The sequence below is a fragment of the Cervus elaphus genome, chromosome 10 (assembly GCF_910594005.1).
Source record: "Cervus elaphus chromosome 10, mCerEla1.1, whole genome shotgun sequence".
Taxonomy (NCBI): domain Eukaryota; kingdom Metazoa; phylum Chordata; class Mammalia; order Artiodactyla; family Cervidae; genus Cervus; species Cervus elaphus.
The window spans coordinates 15,780,024-15,806,614 of record NC_057824.1 but is presented as its reverse complement, the minus strand read 5'-3'; the positions used below and the strand labels follow the sequence as shown (position 1 = coordinate 15,806,614).

At 65.0% G+C, this 26,591-nt stretch overlaps 1 protein-coding gene across 6 annotated transcripts in view; it reads right to left on the bottom strand.

Moving 5' to 3' along the window:
• CACNA1H (calcium voltage-gated channel subunit alpha1 H) overlaps positions 1–26,591 on the bottom strand; it is a 57,102-nt gene that overhangs the window by 2,142 nt on the left and 28,369 nt on the right. For 2 of the 6 annotated variants that reach the window (XM_043915812.1, XM_043915810.1), the window contains exons 3-34: positions 22,494–22,605; positions 22,210–22,343; positions 21,678–21,775; positions 19,175–19,334; positions 18,557–18,875; positions 18,294–18,386; positions 16,775–17,552; positions 15,149–15,591; positions 13,599–13,750; positions 12,733–12,918; positions 11,944–12,061; positions 11,537–11,692; positions 11,236–11,326; positions 10,885–11,093; positions 9,052–9,468; positions 8,521–8,621; positions 8,268–8,391; positions 8,115–8,183; positions 7,822–8,006; positions 7,534–7,660; positions 7,246–7,371; positions 6,952–7,041; positions 6,521–6,713; positions 5,991–6,008; positions 4,713–4,864; positions 3,850–3,959; positions 3,529–3,662; positions 3,312–3,382; positions 1,917–1,995; positions 1,132–1,253; positions 615–1,038; positions 231–391 (exon numbers count right to left, since the gene is read on the bottom strand). In XM_043915812.1, the coding sequence (XP_043771747.1) occupies positions 231–391; positions 615–1,038; positions 1,132–1,253; positions 1,917–1,995; positions 3,312–3,382; positions 3,529–3,662; positions 3,850–3,959; positions 4,713–4,864; positions 5,991–6,008; positions 6,521–6,713; positions 6,952–7,041; positions 7,246–7,371; positions 7,534–7,660; positions 7,822–8,006; positions 8,115–8,183; positions 8,268–8,391; positions 8,521–8,621; positions 9,052–9,468; positions 10,885–11,093; positions 11,236–11,326; positions 11,537–11,692; positions 11,944–12,061; positions 12,733–12,918; positions 13,599–13,750; positions 15,149–15,591; positions 16,775–17,552; positions 18,294–18,386; positions 18,557–18,875; positions 19,175–19,334; positions 21,678–21,775; positions 22,210–22,343; positions 22,494–22,605 (5,752 nt within the window). The remainder of the gene's footprint in view (positions 1–230; positions 392–614; positions 1,039–1,131; positions 1,254–1,916; positions 1,996–3,311; positions 3,383–3,528; positions 3,663–3,849; positions 3,960–4,712; positions 4,865–5,990; positions 6,009–6,520; positions 6,714–6,951; positions 7,042–7,245; positions 7,372–7,533; positions 7,661–7,821; positions 8,007–8,114; positions 8,184–8,267; positions 8,392–8,520; positions 8,622–9,051; positions 9,469–10,884; positions 11,094–11,235; positions 11,327–11,536; positions 11,693–11,943; positions 12,062–12,732; positions 12,919–13,598; positions 13,751–15,148; positions 15,592–16,774; positions 17,553–18,293; positions 18,387–18,556; positions 18,876–19,174; positions 19,335–21,677; positions 21,776–22,209; positions 22,344–22,493; positions 22,606–26,591) is intronic. The other 4 variants (XM_043915814.1, XM_043915815.1, XM_043915816.1 and 1 more) reach the window with 4 other exon arrangements.

Genomic DNA, 26,591 nt, shown 5'->3' with positions numbered 1-26,591 from the left:
TCAGGCAGGAGGGGATCTCTGGCTGCAGCCAGGCTCACCAGCACGGTTTCTGGGGAGGGGGGGGGTTTGGGGGGCTTAGTCTGCTGTTTAAGGGGCCGTGGGAGCCCGTGGCCGGGTGTGGTCATTACAGACTCCAAGGGCCCAGTGCCCACATATCTCATGCTTCAAATGGGGAGGGAACCCCACAGAGATTCCAGGGCTTGGCTGAGGACCCAAAAAACGCCTCCTACCTGTCTGCAGAGCAGCCGGCCGACACTAGGCAAGCGGGCTGCACCCCGAGGGGGCAGGGCACAGAGGGTGTCGCCACCCCTGGCCGGGGAGGACACAGCAGAAGGGACCTGGAGGGAGGCGCAGGACTCCACAGGCGGCGAGTGGGCGGTGGTGACCCGGCCTGCGGCAGGAAAGCGCCAGAAATGCGAATCCACGCCTAGCGGCCCCGCCCCGGCCCCTCTGCCCGGCTCCCACGGTCCCTCTGGCCCCACCCCACCGCCCCTCTGCCCCATCTGACTCCGCCCACCCCGCCCCACCGCCCACCGCCCCTCCAGCTCCGCCCCGGCCCCGCCCCGTCGGCCCCGCCCGCCCAGGGCCAGGCTGCCTCTGCCCGGGGGCCGTACCCGAAGCGCCCGCGTAGGTCTCCATCTCCACCTCCTGTAGCGGGTGGGGGTGAGCGGCTGCCGCAGGCACCACGGGCCGGAACATGTAGCTGTCGTTGGGCAGCGAGAGCATCCTGGACACCGACACCTTGCGCACGACCAGCACATTGGGGGAGTCCGGCGAGGCGCCGGGGCTCTGCGGGGCCGCGGGCCTGGGCCGGGCGGGGGACCCCTGCGCCATCTCCATCTCGAGCTCCGCGTCCAGCTCGGCGTCCTCGCGGGCCTCCTTGTTGCTCTCCTCCAGGTGCTTCATGAGCACGGCCACCACCACGTTGACCAGCACGAACTGGGCCACCAGCACGAAGGTGACGAAGTAGATGGGCGAGATGGCCGGCAAGTAGGTGAGGCAGTGCTTGTCCTCGCGGGCGCACTCGCGTAGCGTGTCCTGCGGGCAGAGGGGGGCGGGCAGGCTCCCAGCTCTGCCTGCGCCCCCCACTCAGGGGGCTCCCATTGCCCCGCCCACCGCGCCAGCCCGTACCTTCATGATCCCATTCCAGTTGTCCCCGGTGGACACGCGGAACAGCGTGAGGAAGGCCATGCCGAAGTTAGAGAAGGTGGCGTGTCTGCTCAGGCCCTCGCAGGGGTTGTCCTCACTGCATTCTGCCGGGAGCGACCGGGTCAGCCTGCCCCACGGGGCCAGGGCACACATGGGCCTGCCCTCCCCGGGGAGAAAGCCATGCTCCTCGGGGTGCAGGGCGGTGGCCCAGCAAGTCCCTTGCTCTGCGGAATGACCAGGCAGCCCTGGTGCTGGAGAGCCCCAGATGCTGGGTCAGGCCTGGGAGTCGCCAGGCCCAGGGTCGGGGCACCAACTTCGGGGTCTGGGCAGACCCTCAAAGGTGACAGCCACCTCGACCCCCTCCCACACAGGCCCACTGGTGGCTCCTGGAACCCACTGAGCGTTCCGTTCACTGACACCCAGTGCGAGGGGGCTCCCATAGGACCTGGGCTGCCATGAAAGGTCCCCACAGGCCCCCACCCAGACTGGCCGAGCCGCCGCCGGGGAGGTCTGAGGAAGGGATGCCTGCAGCACGACCCTGGGGGCGGGGAGACTTGGAGCCACACCCGTGTTTGCGCGTGCAGTCATACGTGTGCGGCTCTGTCGGCCTGGCCTGGGTGTGAACACGCGCGGGTCTGCACAGTGCGTCTGCGTGCGCCGCGTCCACAGGGGACGGGCTGGAGGCCAGACCAGCGCCCTGAGCGCATGCGTGAAGCTGCGCCTCCCGGGCGTGTCTGGCGGGTGGGTCACCGCGCCGCCGCACTCACCGAGCCTCCCGAACAGCTCCACTCCCAGGGCAGCATAGATAAAAAACAGGAGCATGAAAAGCAGGCCGAGGTTCCCTACCTACACGGGAGAGAAGCGGAGCGAGGTCAGGGGGCTCAGCCCGCCCCGCCCCCCACCCGCGATCTGCCCGGCGAGTTCCCAGGCCTGCCCTGAGCCCTGTGCTTGCTCCAGGCCTCCTGGCCTCGAGGCTCCTGTGGCCCCAGGGCTGCCTGGTGCCCAGGGCCCCTCCTTGGCCCTCACACCCGCCCTGCACCCGGGGGGCTGCATCCAGCTCCTCTGCTCCCGAGTGCCTCAGAGCGACTCCGGCGGACTCCAGCCTCAGGGTCTCCACGGGGAGCTGAAGGCGGAAGCTCTGCAGGCAGCCAGGTCTTGCCCCACCCCTGCCCGGGGCTCTTCCAGGAATTTGCCGCCCCTCCTCCACACCTTCCTGACTCTGATGTGGGTGGTCCCCCTCTTCACCAGCCCCCACAGCGATCACACCAGGGGTGGCCGGCGCCTGGGCTTCACCCTGCGCCCCACCCGCCGCTCCCACAGACAGGGGGCAGATACCCAGGAGCACTAAGGGTGTAACTGGGGGCTGAGAAAGGCTGCTGGGGACCAGTGGAGGCCAGCTGAAGATGCAGGGTGTGGACGGCTGGGGAGGCAGCCGTGTGGATAGATATATGCTGGGCTGGTGGACAGTGGCCAGGAGGGCTGGATGACGGACAGCTGGGCATCTGGTAGATGGGGGACAGACAACTGTCTGAATGGATGGATAGAAGCCTGGGTGGCTGGATGGCTTGTTGAGAGGGCTGGAGTCACGGTCAGATGGACACATGGATGCCCGGGTGGACTGGCTCAGGGGCTGAATACTGCACAGATGGGGCAATGAGACTTTGAACTCAAGAAGCCACACAGGGTCAGGGCGGGGGCTGTGGACACAGGACGTGAGGATGCAGGGCCTGAACTGGCTTCAGGAGAGACAGGCCTTTGGCCAACACCTGAGCCCTGGGTGTGGTCCTCCAAACTCGACAAGCCCAGGGCAGCCACAGGCCCTGCCCTCTGCCCAAAGCCCACTGAGCACAGAACTGCAAGGGGGGGGGTGGGGGGTGGGGAGGGGGTGGGCCCTGGTCTTCCCCAGAGAGACTAGAGTGAGGCCGGAAAGCAGGCGGGCCGCCCCCTCACAGCACAGCTCAGCAGCCCATTACTCCCTGTAGGTGGCCGGGAGGGGCTTGATAATTTCATTTGTTTCGAGACTAGAAAGACCACGTGAACGAATGATGCCTGACCAGTGAGCGAGGCCCTCCTGCAGCCTTGTCCTCTTGGGGGCGTCTGTGATGCCCACCCTGGGGGCAGGGGAGCCAGACCCAGGCCAGGCCCCCGAGCGGCCGACCTACCTGGGGCAGTGCCTGGACCACCGTGTCCAGCAGGGCCCGCATGCCCGTGGCCATCTTGAGCAGCTTCAGGACTAGGACAGGGAGCCGAGCATTAGTAGGGGTGGGGCTGGTCTGACCCGGACCACGCGTCCCCCCGAGTCGGTCCACTGGGGCGGGTGAGGCAGGAGGTGGGGGTGGGCCCTCCAATGGCGCGGGGCTCAGGCGGGCGGCGGCCTACCGCGGGCGATGCGGAGGACACGCATGATTCGGATGATGGTGGGGTTGATGGGCAGTGCTGCGTTCATCTCGATCTCCTCCAGCGTGATGCCCATGATGGACAGCAGGACGATGGCCAGGTCCAGCTGGTTCCACCTGGGCAGGTGGGCAGGCATGGCTCAGCGCGGGCCAGCGCCTCCTCCCCGGCACCCCCAGCCCTTCGGAGCACCCGGAGCCCCCTCCCCGCCCCCTGGGAACGTCGTGTCACCAAGGGCACCCCTGCTCAGCACCATCCCCTCTGCAGGCCTCTGGCCGTGGCGCCCACCTGCCCCGCCCCACACACCTGTCCTTGAAGAACCTCCGAAACCCAAAGGCCACCAACTTCAGCACGGCCTCCACGACAAAGACGATGGTGAACACGTAATTGCAGTACTTGAGGGCCTCGTCCAGAGCCTGGGGGCCAGCACCAGGCTCCTGAACGTCAGGCTCCCAGCCCAACAGCCCTTCCCACCCGCCCCCTGTAGTGCTGCCCGCCCCGCCCCACTGCCTCTCTGCTCCGCTGCCCAGGGCACCCCAGCCCTGCCCACAGACAGGCCTATTACTGGATGCAGGTCTGTGCCGGCTTAGGGAGGCCTGCCTGGCCTGACCCTTGCAGCATTCTCAGGACGACCCTCAGTTGGAGGAACCTGCTGCTGGGAACCCAGACTCCCGGCCCTGCCTGGACCAGTCCCACCCACAGCTCAGGGCAGGAGCCAGCCCGCCAGACGGGCTCAGCTTCGGCTACGGAGTCAGAGGCTTTCAGCTGTTCTGGGAGGAGGGGGCGTCCCGTCTTTGATGAAATAATGGAGATGGGATCTGAGAGCATCACCCTCTCAGTCTGACCTTTCCTGGACATAGGGACATCCCCCAGCCAGTGTTTTGGATGGAACCTGTCACGGGGTCAAGGATGCCCTTGGGACAGGTGGCCCTGGGAGTGTCCACTGGCTTTAAAGGAAGGAGGGCCCTTTATTCAAGCCACACCTCCACATATCCCACAAGCCCTGGCGAGGGCTCAGACAGGGTTGCAGACCTGGGGCCTCCAGTTCTCAGGGTAGCGCCACCCAGCTGGCAATGGACCCCAACCTTGGCAACCGTCCCCCGCACCCCACGCCGCCGGCCGCAGGCCTGGAGGCACGGGGGCCAGTGTGTCAAGACAGTGAGCCCTACCTTGGGCTGGTTGTAGTGCTCCATGGACATGGTGATGACGTTGACGCCGATGATGAAGGTGATGAAGAGGTCCAGGTAGTGGCTGGTGCACAGAGTGTGGATGGAGCGGCGGGTGGGCGAGTAGTCTGCATAGTAGGGCCGGCGCTGGGCCTCTGCGGGGAGAGCGCGGCGGTGAGTGGGTGGGTGGGGCGGGACGAGAGGGCTGCCTCCCAGGGGCTGGGCAGTCAGGGGGCTAGGGGAGGGCCCAGGCTCCCGCGTGGGCCTCGGGGCAGGTCACCCACTGACCTCCTCCTCCAAGAGGGCCTCAGCCTCAGAGCAGGTCCCTGGAGTGGGCGCAGAAGCTGAGACTCCACTTGGGCCCTGCCCTGGGGCCCTGTCTGGACCCTACACCCTGCCAGGAGGTCCCCAGCCAGGGCCTGTGTGGTCTACTCTCCTGGACTGGCATCAGGGTCCAGAGATACCTCAGTGATGAAGGGAGGGGCAGATGGGAGCTTTTTGGGGGGGCAGGGGCAGTCTCAAGGCAGAGCAGGGAAGGGCAACCCTCTATACCCCCATCTCCCCGGCTGGGCATGTGCTGCGTTCTGGCCACCAGGCCCAGAGTCCCTCCGCTCCCTGTCCTCCAGGAGGCCTGTGGCCATGTGCCTGCTGTCTGGGGTCTGCCTGCCCTCCGGTCCATCTGAGGTTGGTGGCCATGACCTGGGGGAGGGGAGGGGGTGCATCTCCCAACAGCTCTGTCTGCACTAAACGTCCTGCCTGCAGTAACTCCTGGGGGCACAGCTGCCCCCACTGCACAGGGGCCCTCCCTGGCCTCAGCACCCATGGGCAGGGACCAGGGAGAGCGGGGCCAATGGGAACCACCCCTCCCTGGGGCCCGCATGCTCCTCGGTCTGCATGCGGTCACTAGAGAGCTCAGCGCAGCAGCCAAGGGGGCCAGAGGCCGGTGAGGCCCGGCCAGCGCTGAGGATGTGGGGCAACCAGCCGGCAGGCGTCCCAGCATAGCAGGCAGGCGTGCAAGCCAGGCGTGCACACACGGGCTCAGAGGCAGCAGCGTGAACACCAGGCAGGCCAGCCAGCAACCCCTTCTCCTCCCACTGGCACCTGGCACCCCGCAGCCATCCCGTGCTGACCCTGCGGTGGACCCCAGGGGGCCTGGCACCCTCCTGCAATGTCCACCCTTCCCTGTGGCAGGGGCAGAGGGGCGGAGGTCAGGCCAGTCCGCAGCCCCATGCAGTGGCTGGCAGAAGCGGGACTGAGGCATGCGAGGTGGCGGGCAGGTACCTGGGTTGGGGAAAGTGCCTGGAAAGACAAGGAGATGGTCTGAGCTGGCCGGTGGGCGGGGCCAGGACCCCTCCTGGAAGAAGCCCACTCTGCTCCCCAGCTTGGGCAGGGGTGTCCTAAGACCCTCTCTCTGTCTTGAATGGCTCTGCTTGCTCCCCCCACCGAGGCGTGAGAACACAAAAGCGGGGTGAGCCTGCCCCTGCAGTGGTGGGCGTGGGGGCTGGGGTCTCTGAGGACATGAAGGGCGAGCGTGCAGAGCCATCTGGAGAGGCCAGGGCCGAGGGGAGTGGGGCCAGGCGGGGGGCTCCGGGGCCAGGGTGCTGAGCCGCTGCCCGGGTGCAGTCCCCACAGCCCTGGGCCGGGGGCAAGGCGGACCCCGGTTCCGGCGGCAGCAGCCAGGTCTCGGAGCTGCCCCTGGCTAGCCCCCCGGTCCCCAGCCACCCTCCCATAGGCGAAAAGGCGGCTCAGGTGGATGGGGGGCTGGGCGACGCGCAGGTAGCCACCGGCCACCGCCACCGGGAGGGCCTTACTCCTGCGCTTCCTCTCCAGGCGACGCTGCCGCTTCTCCTCGCGCCGCCGCGCCTCCTCGGCCTCCTGGTGCTGCCGGCACTTGTGGAAGTTCTCCACCACGACGCCCACGAACATGTTGAGCACGAAGAAGCTGACGATGAGCAGGAAGGAGATGAAGTAGAGCAGCATCCATGGGTTGTGGTTGGGCACGGGCTGCGGCACAGGAGCGCGCGTGGGTGCCGGCCCGCCCACGGGCACTGCCCCCGCCCACGGGCACTGCCCCCGCCCACACCCGCTGAGCCCCGCCCACGGGCGCTGACCCCCGACGTGGACCTCTGCGGACGTCCCCAGAGGCCAAAGGCAGCCTCGTCTCGGGGGACGTTGCGCTCCCTGAGATGAACGGAGACCAAAGGAGAAGGCCCGCGCAGAGGGGCAGGGCCGCCCGCCGCACCTGCTGGTCCACGCCCACGGCGTCCAGCCCGTCGTACATGATGTTCACCCAGCCGTCCTTGGACGAGAGCACGAACAGCGACATCAGCGCCTGCGAGGCCAGAGCAAGGCGGGCACCTCTGGGCGCGGCCTCCTGCTGGGCGCGCCCCGCAGGGCCACACGCGCTGCCGCGGCTCGCTCACCGCGGACCCTCCTAACTCGTCGGCTGAGACCCTGCGGCTCCCGCCCTCCAGATCAGGGCTGCGCTGGGTGAGTCACCCGCCAGCCCCGCCCGCCCCGCCCCAGCCCCGCCCACCTGGCCCAGGTTGTCGAAGTTGTACTTGCGTCGCACCCAACGGTAGTGTGCGGCCCTGCACTCGGCCTTGGTGGAAATGTTCCTGGTGTCGGCGCCCTCGCAGTAGTAAAACTTCCCCTTGAAGAGCTGACCGGGAGGGGCGGTCACCCAGAGGGCCAGGCCCTGCCCCACCACCCCCCGCCGCCTCACGGGCCCTCCCTCTCCCTGCCTGCTCGGGCCGCGGTCCTCCCGGGCGACTGTGCCGCTGCTGCCCACTGCCACCGTCCCTCAGACAGGCAGGCCACGCACCTGCACCCCGAGGATGCCGAAGATGATGAAGAAGGCACAGCAGATGAGGACGATGTTCCCGATGGGCCTGAGGGACGATATCAGAGTCTCCACCACCAGTTTGAGGCCCGGCGCACGGCTGATGACCCTGGAAGAGGGCCAGAAGGAACGCGCTTGCTGGGCGCGCCCAAGGGAGCTGCCACCAGGAGGAGGCCAGCACTGCCTCTCCTGCCTGGACCCCGCCCCACCCGCGGCCCCGCCCCCCTGCCTCCGTCCGCTCCTTTGGCTCCGCCCCGCGGCCCCATCCACCTCAGAGGCCGCAGGGTCCGCAGCAGGCGCAGCACACGCAGGATGCCCAGGATCTTGGCGCCGCCAGCCGAGGCCATGGCCACGACGATGTCCACCAAGGACACCAGGACCAGCACCCCGTCCAGTATGTTCCAGCTGCTCTGCAGGTAGGCGTGCTCACCCGAGACGAGGCCCAGGGCCACCACCTGGAGAGTGCAGACGACAGGCTTGTGGACCCACGCCCTGTACACGTGGTTGCAGCCGCGGCCGCAAGGCCACAGACAGATCCCCGGGTCCCCAAGGACACGGTGTACCTTCACCATCATCTCCACCACGAAGATCGCTGTGAAGATGTAGTTGGAGACGCTGAGGAAAACGCGCTCCTGCAGGAGACAGGACAATGGGAGGGGCCGGTGGTGGCCGTGGAACGCCCCCCCCCCACCCCCTCAGCGAGGAGAGAGCCTCACGGTGCTGCCCGGGTCAATGTCGGGCCTCTCCAGGGCAATGGTGATGCAGTTGAGGAAGATGAAGACGAGGACGACGTGATCGAACATCTTGTGAGCAATGATCTTTTGGCAGGAGACACGGAACCTGGGGGCCAGGAATGGGCGTTTTTGGACAGTCCTGGCCAAGCCCTGGCTTCTGTCCACAGAGCTCACATCTGGTAGGGACGAAGGGGGCCCCCAGGGTGGAGTCAGCTCTCCCAGGCACACCCCTCACCTGTTCTGCGGGGAGAAGAGATACAGGGCCCAGGGCTCACGGCTCCGGCAGCACTCTGGCTTGTGCGGCTCCAGCACCTTCTGCAGCCGTAAGCAGCAGCTCTGGGGAGGGAAGGGGGGTGTTCAGGGCCCCTCCCAGCCTGACCAACCCCAGCCCCTTCCACCTTCAGGCTCAGCCCTGTCCACCCACCAGGTGCGGGGCCAGGGAGCTACACTGGGGTCCGAGGGGACCAGTGAGTGGCCATCCTCAGATCCCCACCCAGGTGGCCCCCAGCAGTCCTGGGCAGCAGGGTGCCCAGCTGGGAAGGCACTTCCCCTCCCCCTGTGGAGGTCTCACTGGCTGACTGACTCCAGCCCAGAACCAGCCCTCAGCTGGAGGTGGGGCTGAACCTGGGGCGAATCCCACTCCAGAGCTCCCCATGGATGCGCTCTGGCCCAGCCTGTCCTGCTTCCCACCCCCAGGGCCTCCCATGAATGCTGCCCCCACAACTGGGGGAGGCAAGGGGCCAACGTGAGGCCCACCCCCACTCACGTCCTCCACGTCGTCGTCAAACTCGGCCGGATCCTCCTTGTGGCTGTCGATGCGCAGGAAGAACTCGCTGGGCAGGGCCAGCACCTGCCCGTTGCAGTCGTGGGTCTTGGTGGGCAGCAGGGTGGCTGGCCGTGGGGGCCGCAGATCCAGCGTGCTGCGGTGGTCCAGGGACTCGGCGCGCCGCAGCGGCGTGGCCCGTGTGCCCGGCGAGGCCCCCGCCCCGGGCCGGCCGTCCTCAGCTTCCTCGTCAGTGCTGCCGCTGCCCCTGCCCTCACCGGAGAGCAGCGACTCTCGCTCCCCACACTGGCTCCTGCGCTTGAGGCTGGGTGCGCGGCCCAGGCTGTTCCAGCTGGAGCGCCGGCTGCTCCAGGCACTGTTGGGGCCCCAGGGGGCACAGGGCGAGCTTCGGAGGCTAGACTGGGGGGCAGGGGCAGGAATGAGCAGGTCACACCCCTCCCAAGTCACCCCCAACACCCTGGCCTCAGGGCACCTGGCTCACAGGCCTTTCCCTGCTGAAAGGGATCGCCACAGACACCCGTGGGTGACGTTCGTACATGGATCATCTCCTTTAATGAGCTTCCCTGGTTGGGAGAAGGGAATGGCTACCCACTCCAGTATTCTTGCCTGAAGAATCCCACGGACACAGGAGCCTGGCGGGCTACAGTCTATGGGGCCACAAAGAGTCGGACAAAGAGTCGGACACGACTGAGCAACTAACATGCATGTGTAAACTAAATAGGGCCTCTCCTCTAAGGAGCAGACAGCCCTGCTGGGGAGATGCCAGTGGCACTGGGCTGTCAGTGAGATGCCTGTGGTGCACAGTGAGCTGGAGACACCACCAGCAGGTGTCAGAGCCCTAAGTGGGCCTCGCACGCCAGCTTGAGGACCAGAGGGTGGGCGAAGGTCATCAATGGTCATCAATGGGCCAGGGACCAGCTATAGACCAGGCATCCTCAGATGCGGCCCAGCAGCTGACCTGGATCTCTGGGGAGGGGTCACTCATCAGTTTCTGGTTGGCAGGCTCTGGACTTTCAAGGAGAAGCCGCGCACTGCCTCAGGAGAGAGACTGGGCTGTGCTCTGGGGACTTCACCTTTGCTGCACCTATGCTCTCTGCCCCTCGCTGTTTCCACCTCCTGGGCCAGCAGGAGCTGAGCTGCAATCTGGCCCAACAGCCCCGTCCTCCTCCTGGGGCCTCTAACAGCTTAGCTGTGATGTGCTTGGCCGTGCAGCTTTTCTGTGACTGACACTTGATTTCCCCCCCTCTCGATGGTTTGCCTGGACTTTCCTCCAGGTTCACCCCCCACCCCCCCAACCCAAGTTAGCTTGTCCTGCTCCACCCACCCCTCCCTGGCCCTTCTGAGGTGCACAGAGCCAGTTCTGGCTGCGTCTGTCTGGGGTGGTGCTTCCTGGGTTTGTTTGGAAAGACCGGGGGCCCCAGCTCCACAGGGCACTGTTGGTTGTGACGCACAGAAGCCTCCACCCGGCTTCCGTCACCTGTTTCGTGTACTCAGCTTTTACACCTTTTTGCCATCCTTCTCTGTTTTCCCTTCTTGTATACTCTGTGCTCTGCCAGCTTTTATCTTACATTGCGCAAATTGGAAGATAAACTTCTGGCCTGCTATTCTACTTGCTTATTCATATGCCTCCCGTAAGAACAGCTCTTTCCAGATCCATTTATAGAAAACAAAGTGCTCAGGCCTGAGGGATTTCTGGGGTGTGAGTGGGGATGGCACATTTGGGACCCTCACTCATCTCTGGGAAAGGCCTAAGGAGCTGTGTTGGGGGGGTGAGCCTGAAGGTGCCCCGAGGCCAGGGCAGGGGACCGTCCCTACCAGAGATTTCTGGTCCCCTAGCTGAGGGTCCATGGAGCTGCTGCTGCCACGGCGCGAGTCCAGGGGCCCAGGGGCCGCGTCCAGGTGTGGGGAGCTCTTGGGGGTGGGCATGGGCGTGGCTGCCGTGCGCATGATAAGGGGAGGGGGCAGGCTGCCCCGGCCCTCCAGGTGCCCGTTGGGTGTCACCGCCAGCGAGTACATCTTCATCTCTAGGGGAGGGGGGAGACGGAAGGCCACTCGAGCCTGCAGGGCTCCCAGAAGGAGAGCCTGTCCACCTAGGACCCAGCTGTGCCCAGACCCAGGAGGCAGCGTCCTCTCCACCCCACCCCTGCCCCCCACCCACACACGCACCTGTGGCCCTGAGGTCTCGGAACTTGTCCAAGTCTTCCTCCAAGTGGGTGGATGTCTTGTCTTCATCTGTGTCGGACCTGGTGGCATCGCCCTGTGCCCACCAAGCACACAGCACACGTGAGGCTCCCCGCGGGGGGGACCCCTGATGGAAAGGCCAGGCCCACAAGGGGTGGGCATGGACAGAAGAGCCCAGCAGGGCGAGGATGAGGTCTGCCCCACACTCCTGGCTCCCACCGCCTCCCCTGGAAGCCCCCTCACCTCCCCTGGAAGCCCTTCACCTCCCCTGGAAGCTCCCCCTCACCTCGGCCTGGAAACCCTCCACCAGGATGGCCACCAGCAGGTTGAAGAGCACATAGTTGCCAAAGGTCATGAGGGCCACGAAGTACAGGGCGGCCCAGGAGGACGTGGAGGCCATGCCATTGTACAGGACGACGTTCCAGTCCTCCTGGGTGAGGATCTGGGGGAGGGGCAGCGGGCAGAGTGGGCCCAAGGTGGGGGCCGAGGGGGCACCAGGACGGAATCCTGGCTTGGGGAACACTGCCAGGCCTCAGGACCAGAAGGACAAGTAAGACCAGGCCCACCACCCCAACATCCCGGCCACCGTTCTTCACCCCCAGTGGCCTTGGAGAGGTCTCGGCCAGTTCCGAGCAGGGCTGTGGCCCCCCAGGGACCACCGTGCACAGCAGGGGACGGCCCACCCAGCTGTACCTGGAACACCGTGACAATGGCCCATAGCAGGGAATCAAAGTTCTTTCGGTCGGGGACTGTGTCTCCGGTATCTGTTTTCAGGCTGAATTTGCAGCCGAAGAGATGCATGCCAAGAATGCTGGGGGGGTGGACAGGCAGGGGTACAGTGAGTGACTGCTGCGGCGGGCCAGGTGTGGAGCTGGGGACCCAGCCTGGTCACCCCACGCCCACCATCCACTCCTCTGCACCTCCCAGACCTCCGGCTGCTTGGTGGGCAGGACTGCCCAGGGTCCATGGACAAGCTGTTTCCATTCTATACATGTTAAGACCAAAGCCAAGAACACGGGGAACACTGGAGGCCACTCTGGCTTCAGGCAGCGGCCAGAACTGGGTGTCAGTCTCACCTGGCCTATGTGGGCCGCCCTCCGCCCCAGCCCCCTCCCCAAGGCCCTCGGCCCTGGGCTCAGCGACAGCAGCAGTGGTCTAGGAGCCCCAGCCCACCTGCCCCGCCCTCCTCCACCCCCTTCGCCCTTGGTTCTTTTGAGCACAGTTCCACGTCCCCCACTGCGTGCTGGTGCCTGGCACGGGAGGCACCCAATCAATGCTAGTAAAACCCACAGTGACTGAATTTGTCTTCCACTTGGAGGCTCAGGGCAGCCCTGGCCCCCAAGCCAGGGCCTGCACCGATGATGCGGTGGGCGGTGCCGGCCGGGGGCGGGGCCTCCCGTCCAGCGCCGGCGCGGGCTCAACGCCTCGAGCCTTCCCCTTGCGGCCACCTGGGGCAGGGCGGTCCCTGCGCGGCGCGCGCACCTGAAGATGAAGATGAAAAGCATGAGCAGCATGCAGAAAGTGGCCACGTTGTCCATGGTCTTCATGAGCACCACCAGCTGGCGCCGCAGAGCGGGCATGAAGCGCACCAGCTTGAGCACCCGCAGCAGCCGGAAGGTGCGCAGCACCGACAGCCCGCCGTCCGCTTGCCCGATGATCTCCCACACGCTGGGGGGCGGGGCAGGCAGGGTTAGAACGGCTTTCGGGGCAGCGCGTGCCTACTCCCGCCCTGACTCTGGGACACCCTCTTCCCAGAGGCAGGAACGACAGCCCGGGGGCCACCCGGGAGCCACCGCGGCCTCCGCTCAACCCCAACTGGGAGCAGGTTCGGCTGCATCAAGGCGTCGGAGGGGCTGAGGGGTGGTGGTGGTGTCTCTGAAGACTCGACTGGGCGCCTTTCCAGCGTGCCTGGCTTGTCTGCTCTCCTTAGGCTGGGGGCCCCCTTGACTCCCAAGGGCCCTGCTTTGTCCCGGGGGAGGGAATTTCCCCAGATCCCCCCCGGTCCTTTCTGTGCTGATTTTGCTGCAGCAAGCTGGCCTTCCTTGAGGGGGCTGAGCCCTCAGTGGAGGCCAGCTGCAAGGCTGAAGGGCCACTGAGCACCTGCTCTGTTCCCGCAGGGAGCAGCTCCACTAGCTTCTAGAAACTCCTGCCTGAGCTGCAGCTGACCTCACCATGTGGACCTGACAGTGCCTGTGAGGAGGAGCGATGACCCCCCCCCCAGGACACCCCACCTCTGCACCCTGAAGGCAGGGCCTTTCCCAGTGGCGGGGGCTCTGCTGTCTGCAGGGGCTGTGGTGGACACGGGAGCTTCCCCAGGTCCCAGGGGCTCCTGGGAGGAGGGGACCCACCTGATGACCACGATGATGCCGTCAAAGATGTTGTAAGGGTTCCGGATGTAGCCCAGTGGGCCGCAGGCCAGCAGCTTCAACAGCATCTCCAAGGCAAACATGCTTGTGAACACAATGTTGCTGATCTCCAGGGCGTTGGTCAGCTCGTCAGGCTGTGGGTGGCAGAGGGGTCGTCAGGGCCCGCCCCCAGCCCCCACTGCCTGTCATGGCAGGGTGGGGCACCACTCCACTGAGCTGGGAGCAGGTAAGGCTGTGTCAAGGAGCCGTGGCAACATCTCAGGAGGAGCCCCATTGGCTGCTGTCCAGAGAAAACAGGGACCACAGGTGTCCCCTCCAGCTGCACCCAGCCTGCCTGGCCCTCCCACCCTGACGGTCCCTGGCTCCCCCAGGCCTTGTCTGACCTTCCGAGCAGCATGTCTGAGAAACAGGGCTCCAGAGACTTCCCAGACCCCAATAGCACAGGCCCTGGGAACAGAGCCTGGAGCATCTGTTCCGGGGTGGGCATGTGAGTACCCGGGGTGCAGGCAGCACGGTGGTGCCCCCAGCAGCTGCCCTGGCCCTGGTGGCCCCGCACACCCTTCCTTGTCAGCAGAAGACCCCAGAGGCCCGTTTCTTACCGGGGATACACTGGTCTGCCTATGTGTGCAAGTGCACACCTGCGCCAGTGTAAATGCTGGTGTGTATGTGCCAGTGTGTGGTCTGCTTGTGTGCACATGTGAGTCTGCATGTACCCGCATGTGTTGTGTGCATGTGTGGCCACCCATGTGTCTGTACACAAGTCCACATCTGCACAGGTAACCTTTGCATACGTGCGTGTGTGCACGTGTGTGCGTGCAGAGGCTCCTCCTGGCCAGGGATCCCCCAGCCTGCTGTTGCTCCTGCCCTGGATCTCACCCTCACAGACGGCACCTCCCAGCCGCCAGATGGAGGCTAACACCACTTGCATTTTCCCTGAATTGCTAAAGGATGAAAGACCAGAGCTTACGGGACTTAAAAAGCCCAGAGGGCAGAAAAGGAAGAAGGCAGTTTGGTCATTAAGAGTGAACTGGCCTCAGTCCCCAGAGAGGATGACCTCTCCCTGCAGGCCCAGCCACTGCTCCTCGGGGAAGCCCCAGTCCAGGGCAGGGGCCACGTGCCAGCACCATGTGCCACCGCCACATTCCTCCTCTGGGGCCACCCAGGGCATCCCAGCCCGAAGGTCCAGTCCATGAAAGCTGGGCTCTAGGAGTCCCACCCTGAAAAGCACCAGATGGCCTGGCGAGTGCCCTTGGTTCCCTGCTGCCTCTGGGAGCCCCACCCCAGACAGAGGACCTCCGGACGGGAGCCACAGTCTCTGTTCTCCACTCAGCAGAGGCCCACCAACAAGCAGCAGGAGCATCCCCTGAGTGATAAGAACTCAGCACAGCCGACCTCCAGCCCCACAGCCACGCCTGTTCCCCAACCCCAGAGAGCCCTCTGTGGAGCCCATGAGAGACTAATGCCTGCAGGAGACACAGGTAGGCGGGAGGTGCCCCAGGGCCACGCTGAGGGCTGTCTGTGTGGGCGCCCACCTGCTCGTGGTACTCGACGCCCATGCTCAGCGTGTTGGTGAGGATGGCCACCATGATGCCCCGGTTGAAATACTTGCTGTCCACGATGCGGCGCAGCTTGCCACTGAAGGAGGCCCAGATGCGGCCCAGCCCGCCCTGCTCGCCCGCCGCCGCCCGCCGTGGCCCCCTCCGCCGTGTGCCGCCCGCGCCTGGTGCCTCCGCCTCGGGGGGCGACTGCATGGGGTCGCGGTGGTCCCCGTGCCGCACGTCCTGCGTGAACTCGTAGACCCCGTTGCTGTCTGAGTCTCCACTGCCCGAGTCGCTGAACTCCAGCTCGGGGTCCTCCAGGGCGCTGGTGCAGTACGGGCAGCTGCTCAGCTCACAGGTCAGCGTGCCTGCCTGGGGGCTGGGCAGCGGGCACGGCACACTCAGGCCCGACAGGCGGCTGGGGGTCTGGCCCAGTCCTGCGGGGAGAAGGACGCGGGCAGCCTCAGGTTGCTCAGTCGGTGCCCAGGAAGCAGGCGCTCACGGAGGCTGCTGTGGGGTGAATGGTGTCCATGTGCACACCTGCACACCCCTGGGCACACTCACATACACTTGGGCACACAGCTGAGCACATCGTACACACCTGGGCACACGCATGCCTGCATACACCTGAGCACGGGTGCACATCTGGGCACTCTCATACACACCTGGGCACACAGCTGAGCACACGCACAGGCACAGACTCACACACTTGCACACCCGTACGCCCTGCAGAGCTGCTCTCTGTTCACTCAGGGATAAAAAGAGGAGGAGGCTCATCCCCACAGGAGCCACACCACCCACAGAAACATGACGTGAGCCACTTTCCAGTAAACGGATGCTGTGACTGTGAACGTTCCGACTCACGATGCCCTGAGCCATCGCCACTTCGCACTGCCTCCCCGCTGAGTCTCTGGGGCCCAGGTGACTCTGCACCCACAGCGGCTTAGACTCGCCGCAGCCAGGAGCCCCGCAGGGCCATGCTCCCCCAGGGGGCAGTGCAGAGCTGCAGGCACGCGTGACGCCTGGGGCACTGTGTGAGCACGTAGGGAGGCCCCGGCACACACACCTCTCCCTGCCCCAGGTCCTCTGCCAGTGCAGGCCACCTGGGAGGCCTCAGCCTGGTGTGACCCCAGTGTCCTGCATGAACCAGGAGGGTCAGGCCGGGGGCCCAGGTGGGAGGACCGAGTGTACCGAGGGGCACCCTGGCTCCTCTCTGCTCGGCCTCTGGGAGCTCTGCGACCTTGGCTTCCCCTCTGCCCGCTGCAGCCAGTCTCCCCACCAAGAGCGCGGGCCAAGTGCTCCTCCTGAGAAACGACTGGCCGTCCCACTAGGGACATCCCCATGGGACACAGCCCCGGGGCTTGTTTTTGGTTTGCCAGCTTCAGAATTCTCATTTCCCTGTGGCAAACACTCACACCCCACTGAGCCATCAGCTGCTCAAGAACACAGGATGGGGGGGGGGGCACCTCCTCCTATCTGAGGCTGCCGGGCCCCCTTTCTCTCCCTTGTCCAGGATTCCAAAGGAGAAGGCTGGGCTCACGAGGGTGGGCACATAGGTGGGGACATCCCAGGAGCCCTGTGCCCCACCCCCCACTGCTCCCCACCGGGGGAGATCCTTACCATGCTCCCCGACCAGGTGCTGGATCTTCTCGCAGGGATCCGGGCTGCTCAGCCTCAGGGGGCTGTGCCCCCCAGCTCCCGGGGGGCCACCAGGCCGCTTCCCCTTGGGCCCGAGGCCGCCTTTGCCAGTGCCTGTGGCCGAGGGCAGGATGGTGGGGTAGTTCATGGCTCCCAGCCCCGCGGCCAGCTTGAGCCCGGCGGCAGCGGTGGCTGCGGCGTGCGCCACGCGGGCCCTCTCCTGCGGCCCCTCCACGTGGCAGTCGGCGTGGTACACGCTGTGCACCGACTCGGCGTCAGGGGGCCCGCGCCCGGGCGAGGCCGGCCCGCCGGCCCGCACCAGCCTGGCGTCACCAGCCCCCGGCTCGGGGCCTGGTCGGCGGGGGCTGCCGTGGCTGAAGTGGTAGTGGTGGTGGTGGTGGTGGTGGTGGTGGTACACGAGGTGGTGGACGGAGGCGGTGCGCCCGCCCGCCCGCCGCGGCCGCCGCCCTGAGTCCCGGCCGCGCACGGCGCCGCCGGGGTCCGCCTTCTTGCGCCAGCGGCTCTGCCAGCGGGCGTAGAGGCGCAGGCCCCGGCGCTTTAGCTTCCGGCACACGTGGCCCACGTACCGGAGGAGCTCCTCGTAGCAGCTGCCCGGCTCGGAGAAGCTGGCCAGCGTGCTGTCGTTGGACAGGTAGCGAGCCCGCTGCTCCCGCATCAGCTGGTTCTCCCGCTGCTTCGTCTCTGAGAACTGCGTGGCGATGACCACCAGGCACAGGTTGATCATGAAGAAGGAACCCACCTGTGGTGGGCGGGCAGCCGTGAGCTCGCCGGCCACCTGCTCCCGGGAGGCGGGGAAGTGGGGAGCACTGGGACCCACCATCCCGGGTGGGGCAGGAGGCCAGGACAGCAGCTGTAGTTTCTACACCACAATCGAGCCTCTGCTGAGTGATGCACTGAGCCCTACTGTGTGCTTCCCGACCGAGGGGCCGGCGGGGCGCCCTGGGATGGGCGGGGCCCCTGCTGACTCGTCGCTGAGCCCCCGCATCTGGAATGGGTGGTGCACAGTGGCTGCTCCTGGATTATTTGTGGGCAATTGGGGGACATGTGGGGAGACTCCTTCCTGTCATTTGTGTGGCTCACGCCCTCCTCCTGAAGATATGTTCTTCAACTAGATCCTCCTGCCTGGGTCTGGCCTCCCCCCGCCCCAAGGCTGCACTGTCCTCCGTGGCAGGGTCAGCAGGTGACGCTCGCCTCTGCTTGGGCTTATGGTCTGAGATAACAAAGGGCAGGTTTCTGGCTCAGCTCACCTCTGGTCTATGCAGACCCTGCCTCAGACCCTAGGGCCATAGAGAGAACCAACTAAGTGCCACCTTTGGGGGTCACAGTCCCTGTGGAGGGCCAGGATGCACAGGCCCTCGATGGATCCCGGGGGCAGGGCCACGGCCAGTAACAGAGGAGCTCAGGATCCGAGACAGGTCTGTCACAACGCAGGAACACCCCACCCCTCGCGGCGGATGTCCCACCGCGTCCCCACACTCACGATGATGAGCAAGATGAAGTAGATGAAGTTGTAGAAGGAGTGGGCGTCCATGACGTAGTACATGATGTCCACCCAGCCCTCCAGCGTGATCACCTGGGGGAGGTGCAGGCGGCTGGATATATGGACGGCCCTGGGAGAGCAGTGGGCCCCCCTCGCCTGTCCCGGGGAGGGTGGCATGGCTGGCGGGGTAGGAAAGCCCTGCCTGGCACCAACCCCCAGCCCTACACGCTGGGTGCGCGGTACAGGGGAGACCCAGCGCCCACCTGGAAGATGGCGATCCAGGCGTAGCCAATATTGTCGAAGCTGATGGCCCCGTTGTGCGGGTTGGAGTCGCCCGAACGGCACACGTTGTAGTACTGGTTCCAGTTGATGCAGGTGTGGTGACCCGTGCCACCGGCGCCCTCGGCCTGCGGCTGCCCGTAGGCCTCCCAACCCAGAGTGCACTCCACGCGCAGCTCGCGGCGGCTGGGGATGTGCGAGCACTTCTGCATGCCGTTGTCCCGACGAGAGGAGCAGATGAACGGGTTTTCCTCGCCCTCATCTGGCTGGTAGTACGGCCGCAGGAAGCTGAGATTGCTGTTCCTGGAGAAGAGACGGCGAGACAGACACACACAGAGGTATACACACACACAAAACAAAAGGTAAGAGGCAGACCTGAGTCCGCTAGCGCGAGTGCCGCTCTAGGAAGGTCGTTTCCGGGGGGAACAGGGCTAGGAGGGCAGGAACCTGGGGGGGGGGGGGGAGCCTCCAGGGGCGGGGCCTGGAGGGAGGGGCCTGTTGGGGTGGAGCCTCCAGGGGCGGGACCTGGAGGGCGGGGCCTGTTGGGGTGGCGTCTCCAGGGGCAGGCCCAGGAAGAGCAGGTTGGGGCAGGCCCTGCGCACCTGGCGAAGGTGCTGTCCAGGAAGCAGCGGTTGCGCAGCAGGCCGGCCCAAAGCTGGACGCCCACGATGCCGAAGATGAAGAAGACAAAGAAGCAGAGCAGGAGGACGTTGCCGAGCATGGGCAGTGTGTCCAGCAGCAGCGTGACCAGGATCCGCATGCCTACAGGCATCACGCAGCCGGTCAGCGCAGCGGAGCCCTCTCGGGCATCCCTGAGGCCCCAAGCCCCTCCTGAGCTCTCTGCCATTCACAGGTGGGCATCAGTGCCTCTGCGGGGGCCACGACCCAGGCCCCTCCACATTCTGCCAGACCCCACAGAGGGCAGTAAATAAGGCCACCGACTGGAAGGGCTCAGGGTAGGTGGTCCCTGCTCCTCAGGAATGTCGGCCCAAACCACACCGCATCCAGGTGGGCCCTCAGTGTGACAGCTAAGGAGTCCTGCAGCCGCAGGTTCGTCATGGGAGCAGCAGCCTGGGGAAGCCCCAGCAGCTCAGACTCTCAGCTGCCTCCTGCATGCAGGAGCCCCGGGTCTTGAAGCAGGTACTACGTTTGGGAACCAGTATTTCTTTCCACTCTCTATGTGAATCATGTGAAGCAGAGCCCTGGAGGGGAGGTAGGGGCTGTGTGCACCCCCCCTTATTTTTTTTACAGATTTTTTTTGGTTAATGTGGACCATTTTTAAAGTCTTTATTGAATTTGTTACAATACTGCGTCTGTGTTAACATTTTGGACTTTTGGTCATGAGGCATACGGCATCTGAGGTCCCAGACCTGGGCTCAAACTCACACGCCCTGCATTGGAAGGTGAAGTCCCAACCACTGGACCACCAGGGAAGTCCCAGGAGGCGGCTTTTGAGAGAGCATTTTGAAGCTCTCATTACTGGGTGCGATGCAGTGTGTGAACAGAGATTAATCCAGGGAGTGGGTCAGCCAGCCTCACCGGCCATTCACTTGGTCCTGGGTCTGCTCTGCTCCCAGACCTCAGCAAGGACATGTCTCACTTCCAGAAACAAGCAAGGGCCAGGCTAAGGGTGCAGGCAGAGCCAGGGGCAGATGCCAAGGCCCCCTGGAGAGCACCCAGGGGCTGCTGGGTGACAGAGGAGCCCCTGGGGCTACAGGGGTAATCACAGCTGGGAGGGGCGCTGCAGTTTCAGAAATGGCCGAGAGGAAGATTCATCAGGGACAAAGTCCAAGAGCACCACCCTCACCAGACCGCAACTGGCTCCAAGGCCACAGATGATCTAGGGTTCAGAGTGGACCCCAGGCAGCCAGAGTGAGACGCAGCCTGGAACATGCCCACTGGGGGCTCACTGTGAGGGGAACATGGTCCAGTGTGGGGGAGGCGCCCTGTTTGGGACCAGGGCCAGGACCAGGCTGAAGATAGCATTTGGCCTGAAAAGTGATCTGTGCTGTGAAAGGGGCTGTGAAATGGGACCCAGGTGAATGGAGCGAGTGTGTGGTGGTGCTGGGCGCAGAACAAAGAACCACCTCACCTCACAGCCATCCTGAGGAGTACCACATTCACAGCTGGGTAAACCAAGGCTCAGAGGGGTACAGTTACTTGCCCAAGGTCACACAGCATCCGAACCCTGTCTGATCCCTGAGGGTAGAGCCAAGTGGCAGCTAGATGGAAGGCCTAGGAGTCCCACAGCGTAACCCTTCACCCTCCTGCTCTTTGGTGGAGCTGACAGCTTCAGGGGGAGACAGTGACCCATCCTAGGGGGGATACTTCTTGGAGGAGCCGCAGGACAAGCCCTGACCCCCTGGGCCTCGGTGTTGAAGCCACCAGGACCCAGGATAGGCAGCCAGAAAGGCTGTGCACACATAGGTGGTCCACGAGACGCACCTGTATGCATGCATGCACACACGTGACAGTCAGGTGGGGAGTGCCCCCCGCTATACCCTCAGGAAAACTAACAGCTGAATTAAGTCCAAACACTGGAAACGCTGAAGACACGGAGACCCCCACACAGACCCATGTGGGCATGACCACGGTCAGCACAGACCACCTTCCAAACAAGCTTCCAAACCCACACGACTGTCCAGAAGCTTCTCCCTGCTTCCCTGAGCACCAGGCCCCTTGGCAGGGCTCAGACGGGAGGATCGCTGGGGCGGGCCAGACAAGGAAGCCACCACGTCCTGCATGGCTCCAGAACATGACCCCAAACCCTGTGTGGATGATGAGTCTGAGGTTTCGAATGGCCCCTGACACTCAGCAGCCCTGGGGGACATGGGGCCCCTCTTTAGCCTGACTGCCCATCACACCCCAGCTCGGTATAGGGTTGCTCTGTCACCCCCCTCCCCCCGCCGCCCCGAAACGCAGCAGCAAATCCCCAGCTGCCATGTAAACGGCAGGAGGTCTGCACCATGGTCTAGGCTGGGACCTCAGCATCCAACAGCCAGACAGGTGGCACGGCCTCTGTGTCTTGTGCCCAGTGGGGCCTCAGGAGCTCTCAGCAGAGCCGTCTGGACATGCTTACCCCAGCCCTGGGTGGGGGTCACTTACTGGGCACACGGTTGATGGCACGAAGGGGCCGCAGCACGCGCACAGTTCGGATGGCCGAGAGGCTCACGTTGTGTCCGTCCAAGGAGTACTCCATCATACTGGGGGCAGAGCAGGGGCATGCTCAGTGGGGGTAGGTGCTGGGAGCGGGGATCAGAGCCAGGCCAGCGGGCACCTGGCTCTCTTCAGGGTACCCTGCCGGCTGAGGCCAGGAGGTGAGCACTTGCTGGAGGCATGCTGCCTATGCCATGTGCCCAGCCCGGCTGCCCGGAAGCAGGGAAACCACAGCTTCGGCTCATCACTGGAGGACCCTCGCTGCTCACAGGCCGCCCCTGTGTCTGTCCCACCTGTGCTGGCACAGGGAGCCCCCGATAGGTCCCACCCCTGGCACCCCACCCCCAGCCACTCCCCAGGACCCGTTCCGCCTGAGTGCAACTCCCCATCCCTCATCCTGGGGTCCCCAGGGGCTGCTCCCAGGCCGGCCTGACCAGGCACCCGGGTCGCTCCAGGCTGGCCCTCGGGGGAGGGGCCGTACCCCGCCATGACGATGAAGAAGTCCAGCCTGTTCCACGTGTCTCCCAGGTAGCACTTCTGCCCAAACAGCCCCAGGGCGATCATCTTGATGACCATCTCCACCGCGAAGAAGGCGAAGATGAAGTCGTCAAAGGCCTGCAGGAGGGGGGCCTGAGAGTGGGGCCTACGCCCCTCACACATGCCCCGGGCTCCCGGTGACCGGCCCCGCCCACATCCAACCCCTCCCTCCTACCCCCCCAGCCCTCCCCACCCACCTCCAGGTCCCACCCCTCCGGCCCCGCCCACCTCCAGGATGCCGCAGCGCTCGGAGCGGCACTCGACGTCCTCGCAGGGCCGGAACATGCCCAGGGTCACGCAGTTGAGCATGATGACCAGCATGCTGACGTGCTCGAACCACGTGGGGCACGTGTCGAGTTAAGGGTCCACGTGGCAGTTAAGGAGCCCCAGGACGCGCCCCCAGCAAACCCCCAGCCTCCACAGGGCCAGATCGTCAAAATCTCCCCACTCGTGCCCAGCCCATCAGCTGGGCAGTGAGGGAAGGACCCCAATACCGGCCTCTGGACATTGCTGCCAACCTCTCGTGTACAGCAGGACTCCAGACAGAGACGGGGGGCCAGTCACTGCCCCTCCGCCAGGCTCCCTAAACTGTGGTCCTAAACCGTGGCCAGGCTCACCACTGCTGCCCAGCTGGGACCCCGAGTACCACAAATGCCCAGTAATCCTTACGGGTGCCCTAAAGGCACCCAAAGACCCTCTCCGTGGTCCTGCAAGAGTCCCTCCTGTGACCCCAGAGGATGCCCTGACCACGGCGACAGGCAATGAGGGATGTGAGCTTTAGCTCAGCGCAGTGCCTGGGCCCAGGGGACCCGCAGTCCTACTGTGAAGCTGGATGAAGGGGCTGGGACACGGACAAAGGACAGGTGAGTGAGGACCACTCCCCAAGTTAGTTGGCCCGTGAAAGGTCCCGTCCAGGAGACTCTCCCTTTGCCAGGAGGGTGTCCAGCCAGGACCTTAGGGCGCCTTGCCAGCAGCCAGTGCTGTATCAACCCGTGCGCTGTGAACCTGGTCACCTGCAGGGTTGCTGGCCCTCAGGACGGAAGGCCACCCGCCACCTCAATGAGGACGCACGTTCAGAGAGTGGCCACCAGGTGGCGCCTCGGCTCCACAGAAGCCCCGGTGCACCCCCAAGCTCCCCCTCGCTCCTCGGGTTGGGAGCCACGTGCTGGGCCGGCAGTGCCAGGCCTGAGGAAGGGGGTTCCCCGGCTGGGGCAGTGGGGCTTCACCCAAGTCCGTGGGTGCAGGTGTCCGTCAGATGGGAGGGCCTTGGGGCACTCCTTGTCAAACCCCCGCCTCCCACCAGGACACACAGCCATCCACTGGCCCCGGGGCGGGCTTCCTGTGGGGCTGCCCGCCTGTCCCGCCCTGGGCTGGATAGCAGGGGACCCGAGAAGCCTTCCCGAGCTCTGTGCGGTGGAAAGGGCCTCCTACTAAAGAGAGAGATTCAGCACTTGGAAAACACTGCTTGCCGGCAGACAGCCTGAGAAATTCAGTACCGCAGCCCCTAGCCCCTCCCCCGGCGCCCAGGGGGCTGGGCAGGATGACAGGGGCCAGACCGCCTGCAGCACACGCGGGCTATGTGCCCTGGAGCCTCGGTGCCCCCTGCGCCTCTCAGTGTCCACCAGTTGGGGGAGGGCGCATTGCACAGATCAACGAGGTGACCAAAGCAGTAGGGCCTGGCTCCGCAAAGTGGGTCAGTCCCCAGGGCCCTGAGTGCCCACTCCGCGGCTCGCTGCACGTGGGTGCTAGGCTCGCGGTCCACCTGGCCCCGCCTATGAGGGTCTCCGACCCTGAGGTCACCTACACACTGGCAGAGGCTATGCCGTGACCGGGGTCGGGGGGGACAAGGCGTGGGGAAGTTCAGGGCCTGTGTGTTTATTCAGGCGGCTGGGCAGAAGGCCAGGCTGTGTCTGTCTGTCCTTCCTTCGTGGAGCCGGCAGCACACCCCGCCCAGACCCTTCTCTCCCACCCCCCGCAGGGACAGGGCCAACAGTGGCCTCTCTGAAGCCCCTGGTCCCCAGCGCCCCTCGCAGCGTGGCACTGGGCCACCAATGTAATTACCCATTCCCGCCGAGAGCGCCATAATTACACTTAATGGGTTCAGCAGTAACAAGTGCCTCTGCTGTGATCCGGCTGCAGAAAAACAGAAATCAGCATCCCGCTAAGATAACTCAGAGGGCCGGGCCCCCAGGTCCCCAACGGCGGGCCACCGTGAGCAGGCAGCTCTGGGCCTGGTGGATGATGGTCAGATGCTCCCCAGACCTGGCTGAACCCTTGGTCTTGCAGGCTTCCCACCCCTACCCCTGCAGGGAGGCAGCACAGAGCAGCCTGCGCCCTCGGTTTGCCTGTCCCCGGCAGTGGGGGCGTGGGGACTGTGCGCCTGGCTCCTGAGACACCCCTTCCCTGCCCCACTTCTCCCAGCTCTCTCTCTACCCCAAGGGCTTCTGCCTGGTCGGCCCCGCCTCCCACGTGGCGAATGTCCTGCTCCAGGAGCAGCCAGGTGCCCACCCCTGAGCCCTCAGCTCTTCCCATCTTCCACCATCATCACATGCCTCTTTTCAGTCTGATGTCACCAGCCAGCTGCCCGATTCCTCCCAGGCCTGCACCCACTCTCACTCTGAGGTCACCCCAGACCCTGGAGCTGGTGTAGGGCAGAGCTGAGGACCTTGGCGCTCGAGGCGGCCATGCACATCTGGAGCCCCAGGCTGCTCTGGACTGGGACCCACGAAGGGCTATTGGGCAGGGGCTGCCTCAAGCCAGGCCCCCAGCAAGTTGTAGACAGTCCAGCTCGAGGTCCTGGATTGCAGTCCTATCTCGATACCTTCCCAAACCACAGACATCAGCTTCCTCCTGGCCCTGCCGGCCCCGCCTGCCTCCCTCACCCTTGGGGCCTGCCCAGGGGCTCAGGACAGCTTCCATGGCCGCAGTGGCCCTGTTGATGAGCACAGGCTCACGGGAGCAGCAGGGACACGGTCCCTGTGGCTGGGGTGACATACCTGGCCAGTATGGCCCCCATCCATCCCTGCAAGCACACCCCTTGGTGGTTAGCATCCTATGATACACCTGCCCCACCCCCACCTAAACACCATGCAAGGGATGAGGTCCCGGGGTCCTGCAAGTCGTGCCTGTACAAAGTACACCCAGGAGATGCAGAACCGCCCTGCCCGGGGAGGGCTCTCCACGCACGGGGTCCCCCTGGCCCAGTCCAGAGAGGAGACCCGCTGGAGGGGGGTCCATCAGCCCCCCAGGCCAGCTGTCCCTGAGTCATGCCTCGGTGGGCAGCTGATGGCAGGCGGTGCCAACCGGACTCTCATCTCACAGCCACCGACTTCCGGAGGCTTAATTACACAGATGGATTCTCCGGGTTTTAATTAAAAATCCTGTAGGTTTTGAACCAAATTCTACAAATCAGAGTCAATTTCCACTGCGGGTCCGAGGAAGCCAGGTTGACACGTGGCTGGGCAGAGACGGCTGTGCCAGCCCGGCAAGAGGTCTAGTCGCACACAAAGGGGCTGGGGGCATGGGTCTTTCGCATGGAACCCCACAGTCAGGAAGGTTCTACCCAGGCCTGGAGGCTGAAAGAAAGGCAGACACCCTGCTGACACATGCTCCTGGACCCCCTGGGCCTTGGCCTGACAGAGCCCTGCTGTCCAGCCTGGGCAGGGTGGGGCCTGGACTGACACTCCCTGGGGAAGCCTGTCCTATACCCAGGCTGGGGGCTTGCAATGAGAAATGGGTTTCCAGAGAGGCTCGAAGAGGGGCCCAGAGCCAGGCCTGGAGACCAAGACAGCAGAAAGGGCAGGGACCTAGTCTGTCCAGGCACCCCCTCAAGTATTATACCCTGCCCCTGCCCCACACTGAGGGCCTCACACTCCGTCTCGAAGCTCTCCTCGCATCCACCAGCCCTGCATCAGCCTCCTCCCCACTCCCCCCCTTTCTGTCTCTGCAGCCTCGGTGGGGACCACCTTCCTACCCCCACAGCCACGCCCACAGGCCTGGCCTCCCCCAGCCGGTGGAGAGCAGGAACTCAGTCTTGTCGTGAAGACTCTTGGTGCTGGCTCCGTGGTCTCCCAGCCCACGGCTGCAAAGCACCCCCACATAACCCTAAAGACAAGGCCAGAGGGCGAGGAGGGCAAGGTGGACAGCAGCCGCTGTCCATGGTGCTGAAGCGGCCACATCTGGGGAGCTCAGGGCTGAGGGGCTGGCCTCACCCAGGGCTGGGCTCTGCGGAGCCACTTCGGAGCGTCTAGCTCCACGTCCCTTCTCGTTCCCAGACTCCCAGCTGGTTAAGAAAAGCACACCAAGGGCTGCTTGGAAGACAGAACC